At 38.5% G+C, this 26,513-nt stretch overlaps 1 protein-coding gene across 10 annotated transcripts; it reads right to left on the reverse strand.

The window, feature by feature from the left end:
• Positions 1-3,521: 3,521 nt before the first annotated feature.
• Positions 3,522-24,840, reverse strand: gtf2ird1 (GTF2I repeat domain containing 1). 10 transcript variants are annotated; one of them, XM_053485612.1, is made up of 27 exons: positions 24,566-24,840; positions 17,810-17,939; positions 17,493-17,634; positions 17,105-17,287; positions 16,750-16,933; positions 15,435-15,733; positions 15,196-15,291; positions 13,788-13,871; positions 12,560-12,743; positions 11,989-12,014; positions 11,713-11,836; positions 11,405-11,448; positions 11,232-11,312; positions 10,839-10,925; positions 9,765-9,818; positions 9,615-9,680; positions 9,167-9,350; positions 8,978-9,042; positions 8,628-8,693; positions 8,262-8,529; positions 7,927-7,955; positions 7,768-7,815; positions 7,592-7,669; positions 7,127-7,319; positions 6,998-7,035; positions 4,713-4,828; positions 3,522-4,602 (listed from the first exon to the last, which is right to left on the reverse strand). In XM_053485612.1, exons 2-27 carry the CDS (start codon positions 17,933-17,935, stop codon positions 4,534-4,536), a joined length of 2,934 nt encoding a protein of 977 aa, XP_053341587.1. In that variant the 5' UTR covers positions 17,936-17,939; positions 24,566-24,840; the 3' UTR covers positions 3,522-4,533. The 10 variants fall into 10 exon arrangements, with proteins under 10 accessions (XP_053341587.1, XP_053341585.1, XP_053341582.1 ...); XM_053485610.1 differs by having other exon boundaries at positions 7,592-7,672; XM_053485607.1 differs by having other exon boundaries at positions 11,232-11,327.
• Between the last annotated feature and the right edge of the window lie 1,673 nt (positions 24,841-26,513).

The following is a 26,513-nucleotide window of genomic DNA, read 5'->3' on the forward strand; positions in this document are numbered from 1 at the left end:
TATGACATCAGACCTATTGTCTTTAGAGCCCAAGCATTATGACATCAGCCCTATTGTCTTTAGTGCCCAAGCATTATGACATCAGCCCTATTGTCTTTAGGGCCCAAGCACTATGACATCAGCCCTATGTCGTCATAGTGTGTGAAGGGCCCTATTGTTTTCTAAGGATTTTTAATGACTTAACATGCTCAAAAACCCATGAAAATGGGCAAACAGGTTGGAATCTGCTGCCATTAGGTTGCCTGAGAGTCACACAAGATTTTGATGCATATCTCCTACATACTTGTAGGAAACCTGGTACACATTTAGAGCTTATTAAGCCGAACAACTTTCACACTGCATGTCATGGGCACAACTCAACAGGAAGGAATTTTATATACTTTTTCAAGGGAATTTAGGTGATCTAAAGACATTGAGGATGTAAAATTGTAAAGGGATTTTTGATATCTCAAACATGATCAGCTGTGACGATGTCTTGAACTTATGCCAAAAAAATAACTTTCTGAGGGACATCATATTGAGTGACATTACGCTCAGTGACATCACATTGAGTGACATCATAATGTGATGCTTTTTTTTCCCAGCATTTGGGGCTTTTTGGAGGTCTAAACATAAAATTCCCCCTTTTCTAAAATTATGTTATAATGGTATTGGGATATCCTCTTTAAATGCATGTGACCACTGTCCCTGCTGTGTTTCTAATAATAATCGGGTTAATTCAGTATTACTATTATTATTATTATTAGTAGTAGTAGTAGTAGTAGTGCATCCTTGAGTAAAATAATAATAATAATTATTATTATTATTAGTGTTATTACTGGTGTATTGATTTTTTCCCTTTATTATTACTATTATTATTATTATTATTATTGGTTGTAGTAATAGTCGTAGTAGTCGTAGTAGTGATAGTAGTAGTAGTAATAGGACTACTAGTAGTGTTGCCTTTTTTGTCTACTACTTATTTTAGTAGAAGTAGTAATAATTATAATAGGTTTCATTCAGTTTGTGTTATTACTGTTAGTATTATTCTTTTATTATTATTATTATTATTATTATTATTATTATTTGTAGTGCTAATAGTAGTTGTAGTAGAAGTACAACGCGAATTCCGTAAATGTTGGGACGTTTTTTTTTTTTATTTAAGTAAAATGAAAACTAAAAGATTTTCAAATTATCTGAGCCAATATTTAATTCACAATAGACGTTTAGCAATTAATTAGGTTAATTGACATCAGGTCTGTAACATGATTAACTATAAAAGGAATGTCTTATAGAGGCAAAGTCTCTCAGAAGTAAAGATGGGCAGAGCCAATTTAAACTGTGATAGAGTGTGAAAAAAAAAGATTTAGGAATCCTTTAAAAACAACGTTCCTCAATGTCAAATTACAAAGGCTTTGCAAAACTCATCATATACAACGCATAACATCAAAAGATTCACAGAACCTAAAGAAATCTCTGAGCATAAGGGACAAGGCCAAAGACATTTGTTGAATGCCTGTGGTCTTCAGTTTGCATGTTCTTCCCGTGCTTGGTGGGGTTTCCCCCATGTGCTTCAGTTTCCTCGCAAAATCTAAAGACAGTGTGCCCTGTGATGGATCGTCCAGGGTGTACCCTGCACTGTGCCCCAAGTCTCCTGGGATAGGCTCCAGACCCCCGCAACCATGTACAGCGGATAAAGTGGTATAGACAATGAGTAAGTAAGTGTTGTTGTTGCAGTTGCTGCTAGTGTACTTCTTCTCATGATTATGATGATGATGATGATAAATATTAGTAGTAGAGGTAGTTTTTGGTGGAATACTAAAATGCTGTTCTTTTTAATGCTGTTGTGGTTTCTATTGTTATTCTTAGTCATAAGTAATAGTAGTACAAGTACTGTTATACTACAAATAGTAGTCATTATTATTGAAATGATGAGATTATGTTCTTTATTTATTTAGAACATAATAAACAAAACAACTATAAGAATAAGAATAATTGTCTTGTTCTTTGCCCCCAAAGGATATGTACAGTATTGTTAAAATATTTAAATGTTCTAATTTTAAATAAATAAATGTTATTATATTATTATATATTTCTAATGTTAATTTTTTATTCGTTTAATATTTTTTAATTCGTATTTATCATTATCATTGTATACTGTACAATATTATACTGTATCTCAGTGTCACAAATTACACCAGCAGATGGCGCTGTAGGCAGACTCGTGATTTTAATGAGAAACAAGGGTGAATCATTAATGGTGAATGAAGTGTGTGTAGATTATCTATTTAAATATATCTTATACACATTTCACTGAATCAATTACCCAATTCCTAGGTCAACTGCAGGAAAAAAAAAAAAAAACAGAAAATTTGCTCATCATTATAAAGTTAAATAATGTATAAAACCTGTTTTGGCTGTGAGTCGTAGGATTTTCAGAAATCTTTAAAATATGAGCGACATAGTTCCCAGTAAATTTTAAACAGACAGCAATGTTGTGGTTCCTCTTTGGGCCTCCATTAGGGGGCGCCACAGCAGATCACCGGGTGTGCGTATGTTGATTTGTCACAGGTTTTCCAGCCGTGTCAGCAATTTATCTGTCCCGCACTAAGGGGGCACTTGCGCAGTGGCTGGGGGGGTTGGTTTCCTGACTGATGATCAAACTTGCGCCATATTGTTGAAATCACCGTATGTTTGCAACCTGCACTAGGCGGGGTACACCCTGGATGGGTTACTGGAGTACACAAAGGATACCCACTAAGCACAGAGAGGACCTCTAGAGGTTTGAGGCCAAAGTACTAACCACAATGTCATCATGCCGCCAAAGACAATCTAGCAGGATTTTTGCTATCAATAACGTATCGATAGCGGGCATTGTAAAGCTAATGTTTAACGTTCTTACCAAAGGAAAAGCCTAAAATATATTTTTGATAATGTGCAATGCTTTAAGCTAGCATCACAAAACCTACGTTGAGGAGTAGAAGAATGTCATATAAACAGCATGTTCGTATATGATCCCTGTAGGCGATACTGGGAAAGGGTAACTAGATCATGTGGCTCTAATTTTAATCTTTCACTTGTACAGTAATTTTTAATATTATAATACTGTACTGGCGGCACGGTTGTGTAGTGATTAGCACTGTTGCCTTACACCTCCAGGGTCCGGGTTCAATTCCCGGCTCTGTGTGCAAGGAGTATGCATGTTCTCTCCGTGCTTGGTGGGTTTCCCCCAGGTACTCCGGTTTCCTCCCAAAGATATGCAGGTTTTTTGTTTGGCGTTCCCAAATTGCTTGTAGTGTGTGAATGTGTGTGTGCGCCCTGCGATGTATTGGCACCCTGTCCAGCGTGTACCTTCACGCCATAAGCCTCCTGGGATAGGCTCCAGGTCCGCCCGACCCTGAATACAGGATAAAGTAGTATAGACGATGAGTGAGTGAGTGATAATACTGTACCGTTCTTTACAGTCAAGCAGAAATATCTACATGGAATGAAATTGAAAGTGTTATGTGGATTTATTAGAAGAAGAAAAAAATCAGACATAGTTAATGTACCATCACGCTCAATTGCAGTGAACGCAAGGCAACACATTTTATTTAAAAGGCCTAAATGGCATTAAAGTACAGCATATAAATACTGGCGATTCCAGAAAGTCCATACTGAATAACGTTATAGCAGTCTTTTCTTTACATACAATACATTCATGGTGTTTTTTTTTCTCTGTGAAATCTCATCCTCCATAATCCATGAGAGTAGGAGTAACTTACAAGGCTAATAATAATAATAATAATAATATTAATAATACAAAACGCCTTTTAATGGGAATATGTTAGTGCTATTATGTTAGGGTACTCCAACTTAATGTAACCAATGAAGAAAAACAAAAACAAATGAAATGATACAAAATAAAAACCTCTCAGAGTACATACAGTAGCTAATTCATTTTGAGTTATCAGTTACGCAATTCAGCACATAACACTTTGTACTGAACACCTCACATTCCCTGCATATGCAAATTCCTTTACTTTTAAATAAATAAATAAATAATAATACAACATTTAGCTATGAGTCACCGCCAGTTACTATTGGAGTAGTATGCAGTGTGCATGTGTTCAGCACCAGTTGGGGTTATCTATCCCATCAACAACCGTGTCTGGGAATAAACGCTTCTTAGAATCCATTTCTATTACCCTTAATCAGAGTGTTAGTAAATGATTGCTTGCAGGGCCTCACGTACAGGGCAACTGTATAATGCACAGTAATGCATTACTCACTAGAAAATTAAAACACTCCTTTCACAAGCAACCTTCTCAGGAAATAAAGCACAACTTGACAAATTGGAAAGTGACGATCTGTGTAATTTCGCAATTAAGCACTTGGCATCCTGAAAGCACGATGAGCACCCCCCTCACTCTCTTCATCATCACGCTCGAGGAGTTCATGATTGCCAGCTTCGACACATGAGTTTGATATACAGCGTGATCAGGCGCAGGAGCTCCAGCTGAGGTGAAAACAGATGCAGGTTCTCCCACAGTGTTCTTTTTCAAAGGGGCCGGCTTAGTATTTAACCTTGCCTGGAACTTGCACGTTGACTCCGCTGTAGTCCACCATGTACATGGGCCATTGCTAATGAGAGAGAGAAGATATATTTCAGCCTTGGAAAAAAAAACATCATAATTCAGAATGAGAAGCATGGAATTATAATATTAGTGTCAAAACGAAGGTTGGTGCCATACCATTACTGGAATCTGGTTGGTTGAATTGGCAGGGTCCGCTCCTGGAGCTGGGACACTTCGACTGCTATCCAGTACTCGTTTTCGTTTGCGACGATTCACTGCGACTTCATTTGATTCTAGGAGCAATTGACAAATTTATACAACACTCAAATTTTCCATATTTATCCATATTTCTGTTACAAAAAATATACAGATGGGGTTGCTTAGACAACTCGACTGATGCTATCACTAGTTCTTGCTTGGGGTTATAAAAAAAAACAATGATTTTTTCACAGCCAGTAAAGTATCAAGGTTTTTTTTATTTTTTATTTTTTATAGCCTCATTTACGACTAAAAGAATCCCTCCAACAGTTATTTTTTTTAGACTGTGGTGGTGGGGCCATGGTCAAGTCCTGGTCTGTCAAGGGAGCAAGAGCCAGGAAAGGGGGAAAAATATGTCCCCCCCAACGCCCTGAATTAACAAACTGATTGATCGGTTTGGTGTGATTTGACCAGACAAAACTACCACCACAACACTGGCTCTCACTAAGAGATACTAGCAGATTTCCTTAACTCCAATTTCCTGTAATCCTTGATACAGCCAACACTCAGGGCCAATCCAAAAAAGTTTGAATTATGCAGGTAAAAGTATGATATGTGGGCTTCCACATGGGCCACATAGAAGACTCGCAGCTTGAGACCCAAGACCCAAAACCAAAATGGAGGTATGAAAGTTCCAGGGACTGGCTGGCTACTATTGTAGATCTGTTCCTAACTATTTAAACATCACATCACATCACTAGTCCATTGACCGACCTATGAAAATGGGGGCACCAGATCCAGTTCATTGCCTGGCCATCAAATGAGCAGACCCCACTCTCTGATAGAGCCTTTACTCTTTGTTTGCACCACACCCATTTTGTTGCTTCATTGGCACCTTCACATGAAATATATGAAACCACAGATCACTTGCTGGTATCTGGTGCCTCAGGCCTTCAAATTCAAATGATCCACAGGCAGGGGCACAGATGGCTATGTCTGGTATCACTTACAGGATTGTGGTAGTGGGGGGTGGTCAAGCTCTGCTTCATGGATGTAGCGAGTCAGGTAAGTGGAAAAGAATGCACAGCAGAGCTCAAGAGTGAGGTTCAGTGTGTGTGTGTGTGTGTGTGTGTGTGTGTGTGAGAGAGAATTTGTGTTTCAGTTGAAAGAAAAGGTTCACCTAGGAAAACTGAAAACCAAGTCTGCTCACAGCAAACCCACCTGTCTCCATCCTTCATCTCTTGTCACACGGAGGTAAAAAGCTAAATAAAACCACAACAACATTCTTGAACAATCACCAGTACTGTCTGGACAATCATGTTTATAATCATAGGATGCACATGTCTTGCAATTCCACTGCTGACAGAGCCCGATATAGACTTGTTTTTTTGGATGGCAGCCTTGTGTCAACGGAAGTTCAAACCCAGGTCTTTATCAAGCTGGAAAAACCTCCCAGATGTTCCAAAATACTCACAGAGCTAGAGTACCAGTCAAAAGTTTGGACACACCTTCTAATTCATGGTCTTTCTGGATTTTTATTCCTTTAAACACTTACTGAAAGAAACAAAAATATTTACCAATCCCCTTTGAACAGTTGATATTGAGATGTGTCTGCAACTTCTGCTCTGTAAAGCCTTCATAACAGCTCTAATCTGAGGTGCTGCTTGTTAAATGGTGATTCAAGACTGAGGCTGGTAACCCTAAATGAACTTCTCCTCTCCAGCAGAGGTAAGTTTTGGTCTTGCGTTCCTGGGAAGGTTTTCATGAGAGCCAGTTTCGTCATGGTGCTTGATCGGTTTTGCAAATGCTCTTGACACAATACTGTTCTTGAAAGAACTAGTCCAGAACCACTGACCTTCATGTGTCTTAAAATGACAACTGACTGTTGTTGTGACTTAATTACCTAATTATACATCTTAAACATTGTTCTAGATTGTAGAAAATACATGACTAAACAGAAAACACTAGGATGGATCTGTATATGGAGGACTGACACAAGGATCTCCATAAAGCTGAAATATTCAGTACAGATACTGCTCTGATTTATTTAGTTTTCATCATTAATAGTGTGGCCTAAAAACACTAAGTCTGAAATTGTATGTTGTAGCCTGTGTGTATATGGTTAGGCACACACACACACACACACTTTGTTTTTGTTATGAGCATTTAACTTCACTAAAAACTGCATAAAATAGCAGCATTTATGAATTAGCTGGTGAGTAAAAAAAAAAAAAAGTCTTGCAACCCCTAGTATGGGGACATACCTGAACTTGAAGTCTGTGGACAAAGCTGTACAAAAGGCCTAAACAAAAACAATAATAGGCATTAGAATCATTATATTAAACATTCACAAACTAGAGGAAAATAAGACTATACTATACATTTGTACGTACTGTAAAGGTGTTTTGATATTGATAGTTATGTCATCTCTAGCCTCAAGAATCTTCTCCAATCGAATGATGTCGTAGGTGTTAGGGTTTCTAAAAAGAATATCTTCTGGAAGTCCGCACACCTCCAGGGAGTCGGGACTGGCTCGGATCAACTTGTAAGGGACGACGACAGGTCGGTCCAGACCTAGAGCTTCTCCTGAAAATGAAAATGTAAGCATCACCAGCCTGTTTATATTAAAAGTACACACAATATGTAATATCTCTACCTGTTGGTAGAGATTGGGGAAATGTCGATTTAGCGATGTCATGTATGGCCACACTGACTCTAAAAATCTATTAAATCTGTCAAAATCTGTCAGTAATTTCTTATAAATAAAAAATATCATATCAAGATATTTACAGAATCAGCCGCTAGATATCCTCATAATATTGCATCGTTTTCTGGTGAGTCCCATCCCTAATACTGACCGTATTTCTTATTGAACAGCTCCTTCACTTGTTCTCTCAATATAACTTTTTCACCCATGCGATTGATGTCTTCCTCTTCTGCTGCATAATAATGAACACATTGTTCGGTGTACACATTATATAAGGTGTAACTAAATGAAAATATAGCGAATTAGAAACTAATACGATGTTCTTACCACTTATTGACGAGTACGCCTTCTTCAATAAAGTGATTCTTCTTGGTGCTAATAAAGGAAAAAGAAGAAAATCTCTTCAGTATATAAAATAAACTCTGTTTGTGCACGCTTATGTTTTTCAGCAAGGAATGATTGAATAAATGGTTTCAGAATTTGTACCTGGTTTGGGAATAAGTCCTTGGAAAGGCCTGTAAAGACAAAAAACTAGTGATATAATTTTTTTTGCTTTTTTAATTACATATTTGCGATAAGTAGAGTATATGGGACAATTAAATAACTATCATAAACTCCGTCAGCAGTAAAGCTGTAACTTTTTTGAATTATGGCCGACACTGGGTGTGTGTGACTAAACTTCATCACACTTCTGCTGGGGGGCCATCAGATAGGAACACATAAACCTAATCTATATTAGCGAAACAGTTTAACTGACGATATTATCACACCCTTCACAATTTCTTGTTCGTCATCATAATGGAAAGGATTTTCCATCTCACCTCATAATGGTAAAGGAGATCTTGTCAGCCACCGCCAGTATCCTCTCGAGGTTCTGCGAGCCGAACGTGCAGGGTTTCCTGAAGGGGATTCCCGGAGGCAGGCCCTCGATTATCACCGAGCCAGGGTTGCTCTTGATCCTCTTGTAAGGCACTTGCACGGGATACTTGATGCCCAGTGCTTCGCCGTACTTCCTGTTGAACAGATCCTGGACCTGCTCCCTTAGTGTGTTGGCCAAGTCGATGCGAGACAGTTTGGCCTCTAAGCTGTCTGTCAACCAAAGCAATGAAACAAAGATCAGATCTAGAATCTTTTAACATGGTGAACATTGTGTTGGATAAAAATGTCCGGTCACCTAACGTGTTTACCTAAGAATCCCGGTCTCTTGGCGGCGGGTCCAGGGTCTTCCAACAGGCTGTCTTTAGGATCGCATTCTGCTGTAATGATGAGAAAGGTCTCAGCTACATGTTTTTATGTCTAAATAAATAGTAACTTTGTGTAGGGTCACTGGGGGCCTGGAGCCTATCCCAAGGGCCTTAGGTCACAAGACAGATTACACTGTGTATAGTATACCAACTCATCGCAATACACACACTCACACACCCAGTCAAACACCTCAGCAATTTGGTAACACCATTTATAAAGATTTAAACTCCCAGCAGAGAAGTAGTGCCAACAACTAAGCCTAAACAGTGACTATAATTCTAAGTATATTTACCTGGATCACAAATCGCCTGCGATGGAGGTTCATGTTTCAGTTGAGTTTCAGTTAGCAAATCTGGCCTGGAATTAAGACAAAAATTATTAAACTTTTTAATACAATATTCTTTTCCTGTTCCATATTTGGACTGCTGAATTATATATATATATATATTTAATTTCAGGCACCTTTTTTATTTGGACCCACCTATTGATAAAAAACTGGATCTGGTTACTAGAACTGAGAATCTTCCGAAGTTTGGCTGCTCCGAAGCAGTTCGGTCTCCGGAACGTGATCCCTTCCGGTAGTCCTGTGACGTACAGGTCCTCGGGATACATCTGGAACTTTGAGTAGGGTACCTTCACGGGTTCGGGCAGGCCCAGAGCCTCCGCTAGAGAAGAGAATATTGGAAATGTGTGTGGATATAAGAAATAATTATTCTACAAAAATATACAACTGACCATATACTTCAGAGTGCTGGTAAATAGATATAATATAACAGTGATATGAAGATGACCACGGATTTCTTTATTGATCAACATACTCTTACAAAGCTCTGATATTGACGACTCCTTACACAAATACTGAACAAAAAACGTCACCATGGCAATGTGTTTGAATTACAGACCGCACTAATAACGGCACGGGTGCTCACCGTATTTCGTGCTGAAGAGGCTCTCCACTTGCTTTCGCAGCTGGAGAATCATCTCTCCGATGTCTTCTGGTAAAAAAACAGACAGACAATCAAATAAACTGCCCAACATTTGTGTACAAACGCAAAAGCGTTGGATAAAATTTGGCTTACCTTCAACAACTCTTTTGAGACCTTGCGACGCTGACTTCTGCACCAGCTCTTCGACTAAACAGGAAAGATCATTTACGTCACACAAAACGCAAACCCACGACTTTTGTTAATATGGATGGCTAAAATGGGCTATTCCTAATACTCCTAAATGCTTTAATGTTTCACTCACCTTTTGTTTACTCCAATGACCATTTGTGTAAAGCAGACTTTAAAATAACATATTAAATGAAATTAATCAAATGAAAAGAAAAAAAAAAGAGTTAATACGAACAATTCAGCTCCAGCAGCAGGAACATGGGTTATATTTCGAATTTCAGATGTATTTCGTACTAAGTACATTATAAATATTAGGAATTCACAGATGGTTTGGATTCAAGGATGGTTTTGACCGATGCTACTTGTGGCTGAAGTGTAGTATTAACTCTGTTGTATTATAACACTGTATTGGAGTCCAGAACTGGGGTAAGAGCTAAGGGAAAGCTCAACTCTTCACTAGGTTTGACAAAACAGCATACAAGGAGGAAAAAATGAAGAGGGGATCTTATCCGGGCTGGGAATGTTGTTTGCAATATTCTATTTTGTGATAATTAAAAAGGTACCCAAAAAAACCCTGATTTCTTATTCTGGGTAAACTAACTGATTTTAAATTTCACAAGTATTGTCCATTAATTAAAATATTTTCATGATATTGTCCAGGATTACATGTCTCTGAAAGTTTCTCCAAAAAAAAAAAAAAAAACTTACAGTAAAGTCTTATTGCATCATAAATAATCACAGCCAAGCAGGTTGCAATATACAGATGAAAATCCTTTGGAACACTGGTTTATTAACATGTAACAAAAAAGTTTTTGTATTTTGTATAATTAATAGACATAAACACAAGGAAACATGGACTAGGGACCAGGAAAGGAAGCTACATTGGCCACTGGGAAAAGGCGGGGTGACTATCTAATAAGGTCATCACCAGTGCCCTGCTTTTTGCCTTGGAAATCTACCACTGTGTCTGAATGGGAAATTTCCAAAGCCAGACGTTGCTCCAAGCTCCTGATGGGAAAAAGACAAGGAAGCGGTTACCTGCTAGAGGCTCCAGGGGGCGCCGGAGATCAGGGGTCACAAGTTCAACCTGAGGCTCGTTTGGCTCCTCCGGTGCTGCGGTGTTCTCTAAAGCACAGAAACTTATTAGACCTGTGATGTTCTCTTGTTCTGTATCTAGTACATGCCTGTCGATCATTTCTTATATGTAGCTTGGCTCGTTTTACTCATTTCGAATTGAGTGACATTTGAGGAATTTTATTTCCTTCATAATATGAATGGTTCTTATAGTATCATGACATGATCCTGTTCCCATTCTTTTACTCCTGTGTAGTGAAATGAAAACGAACAAAAGGATGTAACGTGCCTCACTACTTAAGGGTCCGTTCGACATTAACGTCTATCAGGTTCAGTATGGGGAAAGGAAGCTCGTACCTGGTACAGTGACCTGAATGATTTCTCCATCTGGTGGCTCTGTTTTGACCTTTTTTAAAGGTACGCAGTCTCCCGAAGGCCCTAAAAACACATTTTCTGTTCATAACAAAAAAAAGAGAAAAAAACTCAGCCATTGCTGATATAAAGCTGAATGTAGGGTGATGGGCGCTCACCTGCTTCACAGTCTGCCAAGGGACTGACACAGGAACTGGTGGATCTGAGAGACAAAGACGTTGAAAACAAATCAAGAGGACGAGGAGCAAGAGCAATTTAATGAGTAAACACAGCTAACCCTGACTGACAGGGAAATATTTCAAAGCAACGCTAAAGGGCTTTGCAGTAGTCTAATTAAACGGCATAGTGCTCTCCTGAAGTTCAACAACAATTAGCGCTGTTTGCTTTGCCTGAGCGAGCAGGCTCGGGCGTTTAAAACTAATTAGCCGAGCTGCCAGTCTCGACGCCGATGTGCGCTGACGTCTACCTGCTGCTGTGGGTGTTGCTGACCAGCTCGAGGGCGGAGCTCGGCACCCTAAGCCCTTCTGGGAAGCCGTCTTCAGGGGAGGAGCCATCCTGCTTGCCTTCCTCCTTAGCAACTTTCCCTGCAGCTGATAAAATTTAAAACAAAATTTTTTAAAAAGCATGCTAGGCAACAGAACACCACAGAACATGCAACTGAAATTTTTTGTTGCACATCAAACCCTGTCAAGGCAAACACAAGCCCCGCTGTGAGACCTAATTCAGTAAATCTGACACTCACCAGTGAAGATTCGCTCATCAAACATCCTGTAAGGGGGGGAAGAAAACAAACATGTAAACAAACACGGGCTAGAAACGGGCTTGCGCCTCGGCATATTGAGCTGCTTTATTTGGATGCACAAGGCTGAAGACTCAGCAGGAGAATTCCTCATTAAGCCAAACCGGCGGGTGCACACTGGCATGCGAATGGCAGTGGTTACTACACCCAGCGAGCGGTGCAGCGCTTTGGACGGCAAACGCCAATCTGCCAGATGGCACCAGGAGGCTGGAAGTTTTATTCATGAGATGAAAGGAAAAAAAAGAAAAGAAAAAACACTACAGTTCATGTAGTCACTGTTGAGCCGCAAAATGAACTAAATGAATGAACAATGCATCACCTTCACATCTGGTTATGTTAAAGGTTGACAACCAAATGACTTCTGACTTCTGAAAGATGAGACTCTCTAGGCAATTTGACTTTTGAACATTTAAGCATACTCTGAAAAGAGTAGATCATGATTCATCTGGCTCAACAATTCTTATGTTAATTTATTCAAGGCAAACCTATTTTTCAAACGTCCGAGAGGACTCACCGTCTCACGACAAAACGGACGCCGTGTCTCTCTTCCAAGATTCGTTTGAGTTTAGGCACTCCGTAAGTGCAAGGTCTCTTAAAGGGAATCTTGTCTGGTATTCCGATGATCTCGACCGCTTCCGGATCGCAGGCGATCTTCCGGTACGGCACAGGGACCATGTGATCCAAACCCAACGCTTCAGCTGGAATTTTAACACATACAATTAATCACAGTTACCATTATAGTTAGAACTACGAGGGCGAGTCCAAATTTATCTGCACTCTGGCTGTAGAATTTATTTCAATTAACTTTCACGAAAGACTTTCGTATTCCCTCATTAAAAATGTTTTAGCCTGAGCGGCGAGCCACGAATGCACCGTTCCCTTCACTTCTTTATCAGAAGGGAATTTTTGTCCTCTAACCTTTTCCCTGATGTTTTAATACTGGCCCTTGAGAATCCCAGGAAACTGTAAGCATCAATTTTCCATTTTATGACTGACTTTTTGACTTTTTCTTGGTCAGCGATTGAGAATGTTTACCATTAGTGATTCTCTTTAAAAAACGTTCACCTTCCTTATTGTGTCGATCCAAATTTTGTTTGCAGATATCCAAACGCTTCTGTTTATGCTCTTCCGTGAGTTTTTTTCGGCAACGAACCACATTACACCCTCAGACCACATCAAAGAATCACTGCATGCTGCTCTTCTTTCGCACAAACCCCAAGTGTGGCATTCATTTTTGGTCGCACCGCAGTTACAAATGAACACTTTCACACCTGCATAGCAGAACGTCAAGCTCTGATAAGACAGAAGTTTTGATATAACCAGAGTGCGGATATTTTTTTGACTCACCTAATAATCAGGACTGGGCAATCTAATCATATTAGGGGATCACAGGAATATAGTACTAATAATAGGAATGCGAATATCTTTAGTAACACATTATACACTAAACATTCCGATTAGACATGGAACTGGGTCGTTCATTCAGTTAGAAATCGAAAGAGAACACAAACACAGCAGCTACCACTTGAAAGCATGAACAGGTTTAAACCGGTGAAAGTTTATTTTAGCACAGACGTTTTAAAATGAAACCAGACAAAATATAAAAATGTATTGCCTTTAAAATATAGTTGCAAGGTGAAGTAAAAGTGGCTCTTTATTTCTCTCACTCTCTCTGTCTGTCTTTCTCTCTCTCCCCCTGTGTGTGTGTATATGAGAGCAGAGATAATGGCTGACTGGCTCACCGTAGCGACTATTAAACAGGATCTGCACGCACTCCCGTAGTGTGTTGATGTCCTCTGTCTCTCTGATGAAGGCGTCCCATTTTTCTGTGCAAGACAAGATGATTACATTTAAACCATGCGATCTCTGGCAGACATGCAAAAAGCCGAATCGATGCACTGGACTTAACAATACAAAACAGAGTGTTTTAGACAATAAATTGCAAGACTGAATCAATACCCTAGTATATCTTTTTTAGTTATTAATATACCACCATTTACTCTGAATCACAACCTTTGGCATCAAAGTAGCTTTTATATCTCGCTGCATCAAAACACTAACTGTTTAAACAGTTTCTATATTGCAACGTGCAGCTGAGAACCGGTGCTTTGTTTTGTCTACTGGGTTTGTTTGCATTAGTCAATGGAGACAATTAACACCGGGTCTGACTCTTGGCAGTGTCTGAAAGCTTCCTGTTGCTAATTCCTGCTGCAGGGTCTTGGCCAAGAACCCTATTTTTTATCAGTCATCAACCATTGGTCACGGCTTTTGGCGCCAAGTGATATTTAAGTGTTTACATTTAAAGTCTTAATTATAGTGATTCCTCTTAACTTTAATATAGTAGATTCACTTTAGTTAATAAAAATATCCACCATAAACCACAATGTAGGTAGCAATTCTGGTGGTGCTTTGTATGTTGGTGCAGTATTTTTATTAGTCCCTTGAAAAGACCACAGTTGTCTGCTGCAGTGATGTCATGGAGGATGCAATGTTCTTGCAGTCATGATTGGGTTTAATATGAGAATTAGAATCTATAAGAATCTCAAACAAAAATGGACAACCAATTTCCAATGACAATTTTTAATAATAATTTATATTATTATTATTATTATACTAATCTGACATAAACGCACTGGAGACAAAAAAGACTGGACTTAAAGGTTTAGAATACAAAGTACCACCAGAATTGCTACCTACATTGTGGTTTAGTGTGGATATTTTCATTAAGTGAAGTGAATCTACTATATTAAAGTGGCTATGTGTAACACAGGTACATGGTTATTGCAGATACTTGGCTTGGATACTAATCGTTAAAGGTTTGAAAGCTGAATGTACAGAAGAGGACGTGATAGAGCTGAACAACCTAAAAGTCTAAATCTCTGGTACATCATTCTCTTTAGACGGGGATAAGGCAAGGACACCATATCAGCAGATTAAACAGCCTTGTAGTTAAGTTCTATTAAACAATAAACTAAAACAGATCTTGGACGCTACTGAAGTTATGTTAATTATGTAGATTAATATAAAACTATACAAAGTGGTTCACTGTGATTTTGTTCTTTTTCTTTATATAACAATGTGTGTGTGTGTGTGTGTGTGTGTGTGTGTCTATACATATACTGTATAGATAACTTTCGATCTGCTTCACACCTGATTTCTCATGCACTATGGAAAAGAGTAGGCGTTTGGAGATGTGGATGCTGGGAGGGCTCTGAACGACATCTCCTGCAAGTGCTATCCGCTCACCTAGAACACATACAGGAACCACCATTAATAATCAATCATTCAAAAACTTCAAAAGCATGAAAAACAGGCAAAACTGGTCTGATAAAACGAAAAACGACATAGCAGATCAACATTAGATATTTTGTGTTAACTAAACCACTCACCATTGTCAGTGGCCTCTTTGGGTGGAGTGGCCTTCTCGTCGACTGGTGCCCAGGCTGCTTGCCGTTCCTTGACGAGGGTGTGCAGCACCGAGGGCTTCGGATCGCCCTTAGCATCTGGGTGTGTCTGGGAAGGCACAGGCATTCCATACAGGAAGCTGGAGAGCATGGAGCTGCTAGCAGGCACTTCCTGTGCGGGGGTTTTAACAGGCGTGTGGTTGCTGGCACTCTTAACAGCAGGAGAGGGGTGGTGATTGGTTTCCGGACAGGATTTACCATCGCGCTGGGCCTCGTCTGGCACTCTGAATTCAGAACACAATTTCCTTGTACATTTTACCTCGAAACTTCATTCAATAGTTCAAAGAATGAATTTTACATCAACACTACCTCAATCTTTTAACAGCTCTATGATTATCATTAAACCTTTTGTTTGCTACTGTATATGAAATCTTTATAAAACATTTATTAAAACATTTTACCTCAAGATTTTATAAAACATACTCAAGTCCAAACTATTCATATTGCTAAAAATGTATAACAAAGAAGAAGCAGTTTAGCAAAATGAACTATGCTAACTAGCTGTTGTTAGCTTTTACTTACTCTTAATCATGGTATTTTAGCATTTCTGAGGTGAATTAGCACTTTATAGTGACCTACATTATGTTAGAATTTTTGCACATAAATTATTTACATATATAATTTAGTTTTAAAAGGAAGATAGTAAGTAGTAATAAGGAGGAATACTCCAAACTAAAATTGCTAGTATTTTCTAAAAGCAATAATATTAAGGCTGGTGTTTGTTAGATTTCACTCACTGTTAGTCATGCTAGCATTTCTAAATTTGGCCTTTTTAAAAAAAAATAAAAGCATGATCATTTCTGCATATAAATTCTATTAATTTCAAAGGAAAATAGTAAACATTAAAAAGGAGAAAACTAAAATTGTTGACAAGATAATGCTAACTAGCCCCTTTATTAGCCTTTACTCACTGTTAGTAATGCTAGCATTGCCGAGGTAACTTAGCCTTATTATTTGTACATATAAATTGTGTGTGTGTGTGTGTGTGTGTGTGTGTGTGTGTGTAAGAGTTCAGAAATGTGAGAGGACCCTTCAAAAACTCAATGTTGGTAACCAGCTAAATAAAATCCCCACAAATACATATGCATAATGCAATGAAAATAATGGAGCAAAACATTATTAACAAACAAATCAGATGTAATCCCTTGCGATTTTACAACATAATAAACCATAAAGCAAACCACATGTAGTTGTTCTACATGTCATGATTCGTTATCATGCTCAAATTCCCGTCTCTGACCGTTTGACGATAAAGCGAATGCGGTTGCTCTGCTCCAGGATCTTCATTAAGGTCTTGGTGTCGTAATCAGCAGGTCTTCTAAGGGTCACACCATCGGGGAGGCCGTGAACGAGCACAGCACCAGGCTCTTTCTGAATCCACTCATAAGGCACGGGGACCAGGCTGCTCTTCCCTACAGCCTCACCTGAAACACATCAGGCTTTTGTTCTTTAAGGGGTTCAGACATCTAGGTTGTTTTAAAAGTTTCAGAACAGCAGACGGCTGATATGGAGGTATAACCTTTCACGTGAAACAGTTACAGCGCTGTAGGCGATATAACCAGAACTCGTTTTTTTTTTACAGGTTAAATTCTTACTATAAAGTACGCTGAAGACTTCTTCCACCATCTTCCTCAGGACAAAGATATTGGAGTGAGCGTCTGTTAAGGCTCGCTGCTGTTTAGCTGGTGGTAAACCATCTTTACCAGTCCGGCTGCTTTCTGTATCTGGAACTTTGGCGTGGGAGCTGATTGAATTTAATGCCTGCAGACAGGAGACCCCTGTGGAATTAAAAGAAAGAAATAAAAACACAAAGAAAACAGCTAGACGGCGGTGCCAAATACTGCCTTTAATGTCATGCTCTGCAGGCCCTCCTGGGTTCATGCAATAACGTCTTAGAGAAATTCATTATACAGAGCTGTTAGCTTGTTGTTTCGGTCTAACAGTTCCTCATACACATGGATAAAATCCATCTGAAGGACTCACTGCAGAATTTGTGAAAGTCTGTCTGGATTTCTTTCCTGGAATTGAGGAAAATTCTCCCTTTTTCTGTTCCTACAGCGATCACACTATCCTCGTGCACGGTGACGCAGGCCACCTCCGCGTTCAGCTTGGACATAGCGGTGCACTGCAGGGAATATAAGTCAGAAATAAGTTGGGAAAATAAAAACATGTCTAAGCTTATTCCATTACAAAAAATAATTGCTGGAGCAACTGATTATAGTGTTGTACTATGTAAGTCTGGCTCCTTTAAAGATGCCCATTCGGCATTTCAGATTACTGAAGCAGAGGCTGAGTTGTACCACAGAGTCCAGCGCCGACACTAAGCTGGTGAGGATTTCGTGTCTGGCAGATGTCTGTGGCCCGCGGAGCTCGGCACGAGAGTTCAGTCTCATCCCGTCACAGCCCGGCTTCCGCAGCTGCGCCATGTCTCTGAATGGTCAAAAATCACAGTTCGAAATCATATTCAGTATTATATCATGAGGTAGAAATACAAAAATAAAGTCTCTTAATCGTTGCTTTTGATTCTAATCTTCAATATAACTCTGAGTAGTCTTACAAAAAATAATTCCCCTTAGACTACAGTGTCATCGTTTCCATTGCGATGATTTTAAAGAAGCACTGTTGATGTGGATCGCGTGGATGAGAACAGCACCAGTAAACAAGTCTTTGTTCATTAAGTAGCACTTATTTGATTCTGTTCCACATTCGGGAGGGGAGTCGGTACTCTTCTCCTAAAGCTGCTTTCATGTCTGAGAAACGCAGTCGAGGATATAAAAACCTTTAAGAAGCTTTAAAAAGTGATAGTAATACCCTCATCTGCACTAATGCACCAAAATCCGTTACACACGTGAAAGTAGCTAATTACGATAAGCTTTTGTCAACCAATTAAAACTGGCTCAGATTATTGCTTTAATGCCTTTCGTTGTTAATTCGCTCTTTGAAAACACACACCACCTGGTAAGGGACCTGAACTAAAACTGAACTGTGTTTGGAGGCTTCTTTACATTCATGACTTGACCAAACTAGGAACTGTACGCCTAAGCATTACACAAACAAGATTACACTACCTGGTACTAATGTATGGTTAATAATGTTAGCATTGGTTGGAATAATCCTTTTTACGATAATCATATATAATCAAGTTATATGTTAGTGTTTCTATAGTAACAGTTTACATAGGGGATCAGATCAATATAAAATCACTGTTGATATGACGAGGTTTTCTGTAAGTACAAATGTATTTTACATTGATGGAAGGAGTTTCCAGTGACTCTTAAAGGAGATACTGTCTATAGATTTGTTTGTTTATACACATTTTTGCTATTTTACAGGGTTCATTACAACTAAGAGGTGGAAACAAAATAGTATAAGATAGAGATATATAATATAATAGAGATAGATAAAAGCATAAATCAAACCAATTTCACCAGAGGGGCAGCCTAACTTTATTTATTTTTTTTATTGATGTAACAAGTCTTGTAAAAAGTTTTAAGGGTACTATTGTGCAAAGTGCAAATTTTCAACATAATGGATGGATGGCCAGTGTGTCTCTTTGGGATGCGTCTGGGGATGGTTTCACTCTACCATAAAGACAGTTCTGGCCTCGACTGGTGTTGACAGACTGCGGTTGTCTCCAATAACTACCTGGATTCCATATTAAAATCAATTAACATCAACTGTTATAGCTGAACTGCCTGCCACCTAACACACTGTATAAATGCAGATCAATTCCTGTTTTCTGTTTCACTCAAATGAGAATGGGTTCCCTGTTGAGTCCGGTTCCTCTCAAGGTTTCTTCCTATTACCATCTCAGAGAGTTTTTCCTTGCCACTGTCCCCCGCGGCTTGCTCACCGGGGACTATCTGACCATTTTGATTCATGCAAACTTACATTCCATACAGACTTAAATAATTCTTTTGATTGTGTAAAGTCGCTTTGCGACAATGACAATTGTTAAAAGCGCGATACAAATAAAATTGAATTGAATTGAACATAAGAACTAACAATAGCTAGCTAGCAAAATCTTTTTGCAAGTTTGAGACTTAAGTCATAAGTTGTACATTTAGTTACAATTCAAACTGTTAGTTTTCCATTTTATAAGGAAACATTGTTATATTAATTCTAAGTCAAGAACTACAAGGCAGATAGCATAGGCTAGACTAAAGACTAATAATATACAGTATGAGGTCCATGTTAATATACGTAAATACAGTACTGTGCAAAAGTCTTCACTCAAGTCTACATTCAAAGAATTCATGAAAAGCAGTAAGCAATAATTAATAAAGCAAAGTCAATAATTGGTGTGACTATCCTTTGCTTAAAATATAGTCTCGGGTATAATTTTGCAGTTTTATAAGGAAGTTAAGGAAATTAGCAGCTGAGAAGCATGAGAAGATGCTTGACATGAATGACTACTAGAATTTCATTTATGACTCAGAAGCTCAGAAAGGGAAAAAGAAGAAAGACTCATTTTTTAATCCTGAAACTGAAGATGCCACTGAGGGTCAAGTTGCAAACAGGACTGAATTATCAAAGTAATCGAAAACCAAGGACACTTTTAAAAGTATCTTTAAACAGACTCAGGGTGAATTGTCCTAGAAAGAAAACAAGATTACAATCCTAATTCCGGACCCTGCATTCTCATGGCAACAGCAATCCGTCTCCCTGGAAACTAATCCAGAGGCATGTGAACAATGCGGCCCGGGCCTTTTAATCTCTGCAGACACTGGGAGCCATTATCCTGGCCTCAGGGTGAAGCCAGAAACCGCACACGCAGACCGAGAGAGGTGAGCCAGTAAAGTTCGGGTGCTGTTACTTGTCCTGAAGCGAGCGAGTCCTTTCTGAAAGCCATTACGGTTTACAGACGGATGGTAAGCCTGCATTCCCAGAATCAGGCCACTAACACGTCTTTTTACGGTTTGGAATTTATCGTATCGGTTATGCCTGAGCAGATTCCTGAGGTCAATGCGGAGCAAGTACTCCGACTCGAGGTGTTAAATTGCAAGCCCCTTTATGAGGCTCCTTTACACACAGAAATGAATTTTTTAAGATAAAAAAAAAAGGGGTTTGCAGTGGCAAAGCGAGTCAATCAACATTTCGGTCGACCAGATGAAACCATAAAGGCACTGCAAAGAAAAAGGGCATCTTAAGAACATTTCCAAATGCAATGTGAGAGAGAAAGAAAGAGAGAGAGAGCGAGAGAGAGAGCAAGCCAAACTGACATGCTTAAGCAGTCAGATTAATGACTTATGTTTTGCTCGGAGTCTCTCTGCCCAGCTGCAGCTTTTTGTTATTCCGGCTATTCGAGCCCTGACAGAAACGTGCTGGAAATCTTATTTATGGTGTTTTCAGGAGATGTTCTTCTCTATTGTGGATCCCTGGGTGGGTTTCCCACTCAGCTCCGACTGTGATGATACCCAATGTGGTGAAAAAGATGATCCAATCCAGTGACATTTCCACCTGAACGCATGTGATAATCGTGCTCAGAACTCACACATTCTATTTCAGAGATGTCTCCCTCATCTACTCTAACCTCTGCTGTGCCGTCATTAGGTTGTCAGTAATCCAGTCCATGTGGTGAAGTCCTAAAGAGACACATAGACTTTAAGTGTGAGGGCAAAATGCTAATAAGTGCATAAATGGCTGCAGACAGGATTCCCTTTTTGTCTATAAAGCTTATACTGCTGGTCAATTTATTTGCTTGCATAATGACTTTTTAGTATTGTGTATCAAAAGCTCTACATCAAATAAAATAAAATAATAATAATAAGCAGGGATCTGCGCTTTTATAGACACATTTTTATGAACAGCATGGTTAATAAATATCCTCATTCGGAAATAGGGGGAAAAATCAGTTTGAATTTGTAGTTGTCCATTATGATAAAGTGTTAGACGCTGCCCACTCATACCATGTTTGGAGATATTAGTGTCCACAATTAATTGCCATTTTTAAAACTGCTTAACTATGACAATTTTCCTGTAATGGTGGAGAGCTTTACTAAGCAGAACAGTTACATTTTATCGATCCGTTTTAATCACTTTTAAGGGAATCAAAATGCTGTATTCGAGTTTGCCATGACGTATCCTCATACTGGAGTAACCGAATTCCCAGACACAAGTATTTGACAAGAGTTCATATCACAGTTTAGAGCACGTGGTGAGAAACACTCTCACTAGAATAGCTGTGGTCAGTGATACAACACTGCACAAGGTTGTATTATTCACACAAATACCATACTACAACCAGACTAGTTGGTACATTGCACAAGCAGCATTTTTGCTACATGACAAAAAAGTAAAAATGTATATCACAATATGTAAATTCTCAACATTTCCTTACTGCACGATATTTGTTGGAATGTCTGGCTTCGCCAACAAACTGACCTTAAAATAATAATGTACTTAAGAATTTTTTTGGGGGGATTCAATACCAACAAGGAAAGTGAATTTAAATATAAACATGTAACTTATACTGTATATATAAAAAAAAAACACAATAATGTAATAATAATGTATTAAAGTATTAGCTATACTAAATAATTTATTGTTGTCGAACATCTGCAAAAACAAATTACAAATACTTTCTCTCTTTATGCCAACAATACAACAAAATCGCAGCAGATCCCAGGTCCCAGGTTCAAACCCTAGTACCACCAAGTTGCCACTGTAAATAATAAAATAAAATGTAAGTCGCAGTGGTAAAGCGCTCGCCCCATCACCCGGAGATCGCTGGTTCGATCCCCGGGTGATGCTGTAACCTCTCACAGCTGGAGGCCTAGAGAGAGCTGATTGGCCGAGCTCTCTCAGAGGGGAGAGATGAGAGCTACTTCGTGCTCACACATTAATGACGGTTGTACAGCCAATCAGGGGCGCCTGTGAGCTCACGCAAGCTGAAGGAGCGGATAGCGCTTTCCTCCGAGTGTGTTACGCTGCCCCCAATGGTGTGTGAGCAAGCAGTTCAAAAAGATGCGATCGGTGACGTCAAGTGGGTCGGAGGAAACATGTAATAGTCTGCGGCCCACCCAACTATGTGGTAGTAGAAGCTTAATGTGGGAGCTCCCCAGTGACAGGGAGGAATTGGATACGACTAAAATCAGGGAGAAAATCGGGGAAAAATCAAAAAAAAAAAAAAAAGGAAGTCGCTCTGGATAAAGGTGTCTGCCATTGCTCAAATGTGAAACATTTAAATGTACTCATACTTTTAAGATAAACTTATTCCTGTCCAAATAGGTTTACATGATCACCGAGTCAATAGGAAATCAAGACAATGAGAATGCAAAATCTCAAAAAATAGCAGTCGTCCAGCCATGGGCGTCTGTGAGGTCACGCAAGCAGAAGGAGCGGATAGCGCGGTCCCCCGAGTGTGTTAAATCGCCCCCAGCGGTGCATGAGCGAGCAGTTCGAAAAGATGCGGCTGGCAGACGTCACGTGATTCAGAGAAAAAAAACATGTCTTCAACTTTCCCGGACTGGTAGTAGTAGCCTTGATGGGGAAAATGCACCAATGACAGATGGGAATTGGATATGACTAAATTAGGATCGAAAAATTGGGCGGAAAAGAAAGAAAGAAAAAAACTAACAAAAAAACTTGTGTGCGATCTAACTTCCACCTTAGACCATGCGTGAACGAATGTTTGTATCTTCGAGAGTTTATAACTCGAATGTTCGCATGTAGGGGACTTACTGTACTTTATCTTTCTTTTCTTATCACCAACTCTGAGAGTTTCTGCACAAAAAATTCCAATGTACCAATATACTGTCTGTATGTGTACAAATGGCAAATAAAGTCTCTTGAATGTCTTGTATCATAAATACACAAGGGTTATAACAACATTACCTAATCTTTTAGGTAAAAGAGGTTTAAGAAAATGATATTCGACCAACTGGTAAATTTCACTCTGTGTTAAGTAAAACATCAAACAAATGTTATGATGAAAACAATTATTTTAGCCTTCTTATACCGCTTTTAATATTGAACGTTCCATATAATTTATACATCATACATTTGGTAGATTTTATTCTACTGTTACTCTATATCTGGACATTTGTGGATTTTATATTTTGCATTCCTTTTACATGCAATTCTTTCTGTTCTGTTATTGATAAAATTTATTTATCTTTCTAGCTTCTTACTATCTCATCTTTTCTTTTTTAGGTCATGAACAGCCGTATAAGCATTTCACTGCATATCATATTGTGTATAGTTGCGAACATAACAAATAAATAAAAAAACAATTATTTAAAGTTAGACTTGCTATTTATTCCTTTATTTAAAGAAGCGAAACATAAAAGTTTGAGGAAACAAGGCGTCAGATTTTTTTTCTTTCTTGTTTTAAATAGTTGTCACATCCAGCTTTGTATAATATTTACTCTAATTATCCTCCTGGTGTACAGTAGTCACCTATCAGCCAGCAGTAATAATGTGCATTTGACATTGCAAACATGACCTTCTCAGTTCATGGCATGTTATTAATGTCCATTAGGCAGAATTTCACAGCCGGAAATAAAACAAGACAATATTTTCTGCACCTGAAGCGTTTTGCTTCTTTTTCTTTCTTTTTTTTTTTTCTTTTTTATTAACTACCAAGAAAACAAACACACACCTCTTGAACCAGCAACAATAGAAAGTGTTCAGTTTTACAGCAAGTTGCTAACGGCGAACAAACAATAATAAAAATAAAAATAATGATAATAATAAATAACAAATCCGTGTCGCGTTAGAGACGGTGCACGAAACAGCACCAGAAACCGAAACACGCTTCATTAGTCGCACAAAAATGATTAAATAAAACACTATCTAGGTTTGAGTTTTGCCCCCTCTTTTTTTTTTAGTTAGCATGGTTTGCTAATTCGTGCTAACGCTGGCTAGCTAGCCGCCCCCCCCCTTCTCCTCCTCCTCCCCCCTTGAGAATTATAATCTGTAATTTCAGCCATAAAAAAAGTCACGTGCCCGAGAAGGGTTTAGTTATTACCTGGTTATAAGTCAACCAAAAAAAATCCGGAAGGGAAAAACAAAACAAGACGACTGTTTTCCCAGTAACTGTGGTTTGTATTTACCTTGTCAATCCCAGCCCGGGTGGTTGTTGTTTGTGTTTTTATTCTCTCCGTGTTTTAATCCAACAGTGCAGGGCGGAATCCCGGTCTAAAGCACGCCGACTTCACCGACAGCGCATAATCTCCAGCACGCTCGTCTTCCTCTCCGTGAGATTACGCTGAGATTTTTTTTTTTTTTTTTTGCTTGTCTTAAACGCAGGGACACTGTCCCCTTTCCCCCTTTTTTCTTTGTTCTGTAATCCAGTAAAATTGAAACTCATTCGCCTCCGCTAATCCCAGCCCAGCTCAACACCCGCATCCATTGGCTGGGATTTACATACAGGATTAAAGAGCCATCTGTGTGTGTGTGTGTGTGTGTCTGTGATTAGGTGGGGGCTGTATAGAGGGAATAAAAACATTATAATATTCTGTTTATATTAATATATAAGAACTTATTTTTCTTTGCAACCTAAGAGTGCACTTTTACACATGAACATTTCTTAGAAAGAAAGAACTCTTAAAGGGCAAGATACAAAGAAAGATCTAGTTGATCCTGTACAATACTATTAGACATATTATTCATTTTAGTCCTGGTCAACCCTGCAGTGAAGCACTGGTGAGAGAATGCATGCCAGATCAGACACCAGGTTTTTGTTTGTATGTATTCACAACTAGATGTTTTACAAGTGACAGTTGTGTAGGATTATTATAATTTTTTTTTTTTTTACCAGTGAACCCAGATAACACCTGCATGGACATGGAGTTTTGAAACTCCACACCGACTGTAACACAAGCTCAAAATCATCCAACTGGGAATGCTCTGAAAAGCATTATATGAAAAATATATAAAATATATTGTAATTTTATACATTATAGATTTATACTGTATACATGTTTTACTTTGATATTTGGTCTAAGGATATATATATATATATATATATATATATATATATATATATATATATATATATAACTATTGCTCAAGCCTACATTAAAAATACATTAATAATACTCTTGGAAAGCCAAACTGACAAGTTGATGAATCTTTTAAACGTCTATCGCAGTATTTGTGTATTTGCTAAAGATCATGGTGACGATTTCCTTATTTAGTGTAACAAATGTTCTGGGCTGATTCAGACTACTGACTTAAAATGTAAAAAAAAATTTTTAAGTGGTTTCAGGTCTGGTTCTATTTGATTCTAGTTTCAAAGCCATTTTTTTGTCTGAAATAAATAGAAAACTGACACATGCCATATAATTACACATGATAATACTCATCTTTTTATTTTTTAGGAAATTTATTATTTTCCTGTAACATCCCAAAGTGTTTCCAAATATACTGCAGCAAATTGTCATACAATAAATATCCATCCCACAGAATGATGCCACTTCAGACCACCACACTGTGGCACCGATTAGTTATTGGCTATAACAGCACACCTTGTTGTGTTTTATTCTGATATCTACCATCAGCCAAAATATCAGCTATCGGGGCATTCCCAATAGAAAACATGGAAAAATTTATATAGGAGAGTTACACATGTACATTAAACCAATTCACATCATAAAACCCAAGTTATAAGCAAAGGAAATATTAGCCTGATTAGTCCAATATACCACTCTTTTACAATGCGCTTTTATCAGAACAGGAACAACTCTGTATAAAAGCCAAACATTTCTCATGGCCATTTCTCTATTCATATCTGAAAAATGAATTAATGATTTATAGCCATTAATTTGAAGTATAAAGATGCTGCCTCCTACTGGCTAATGGGAGTCATCACTGCCAGATGTGCGGTGCATTAAAACAAAGGATGTGTAAAAATAATAATAATAATAAATAAATAAATAAATAAAAGAAAGAAATTAAGGGTGATAAGAACATCATGGATAACAGGAAACGTTGTTGCATTATTTAGCTATTAAAGTACCTGGGTTATAGTTGTCTTCTGGTGAAAGCAGAGTTCCTGTA

The sequence above is a fragment of the Clarias gariepinus genome, chromosome 24, assembly GCF_024256425.1.
Source record: "Clarias gariepinus isolate MV-2021 ecotype Netherlands chromosome 24, CGAR_prim_01v2, whole genome shotgun sequence".
NCBI classification, from domain to species: domain Eukaryota; kingdom Metazoa; phylum Chordata; class Actinopteri; order Siluriformes; family Clariidae; genus Clarias; species Clarias gariepinus.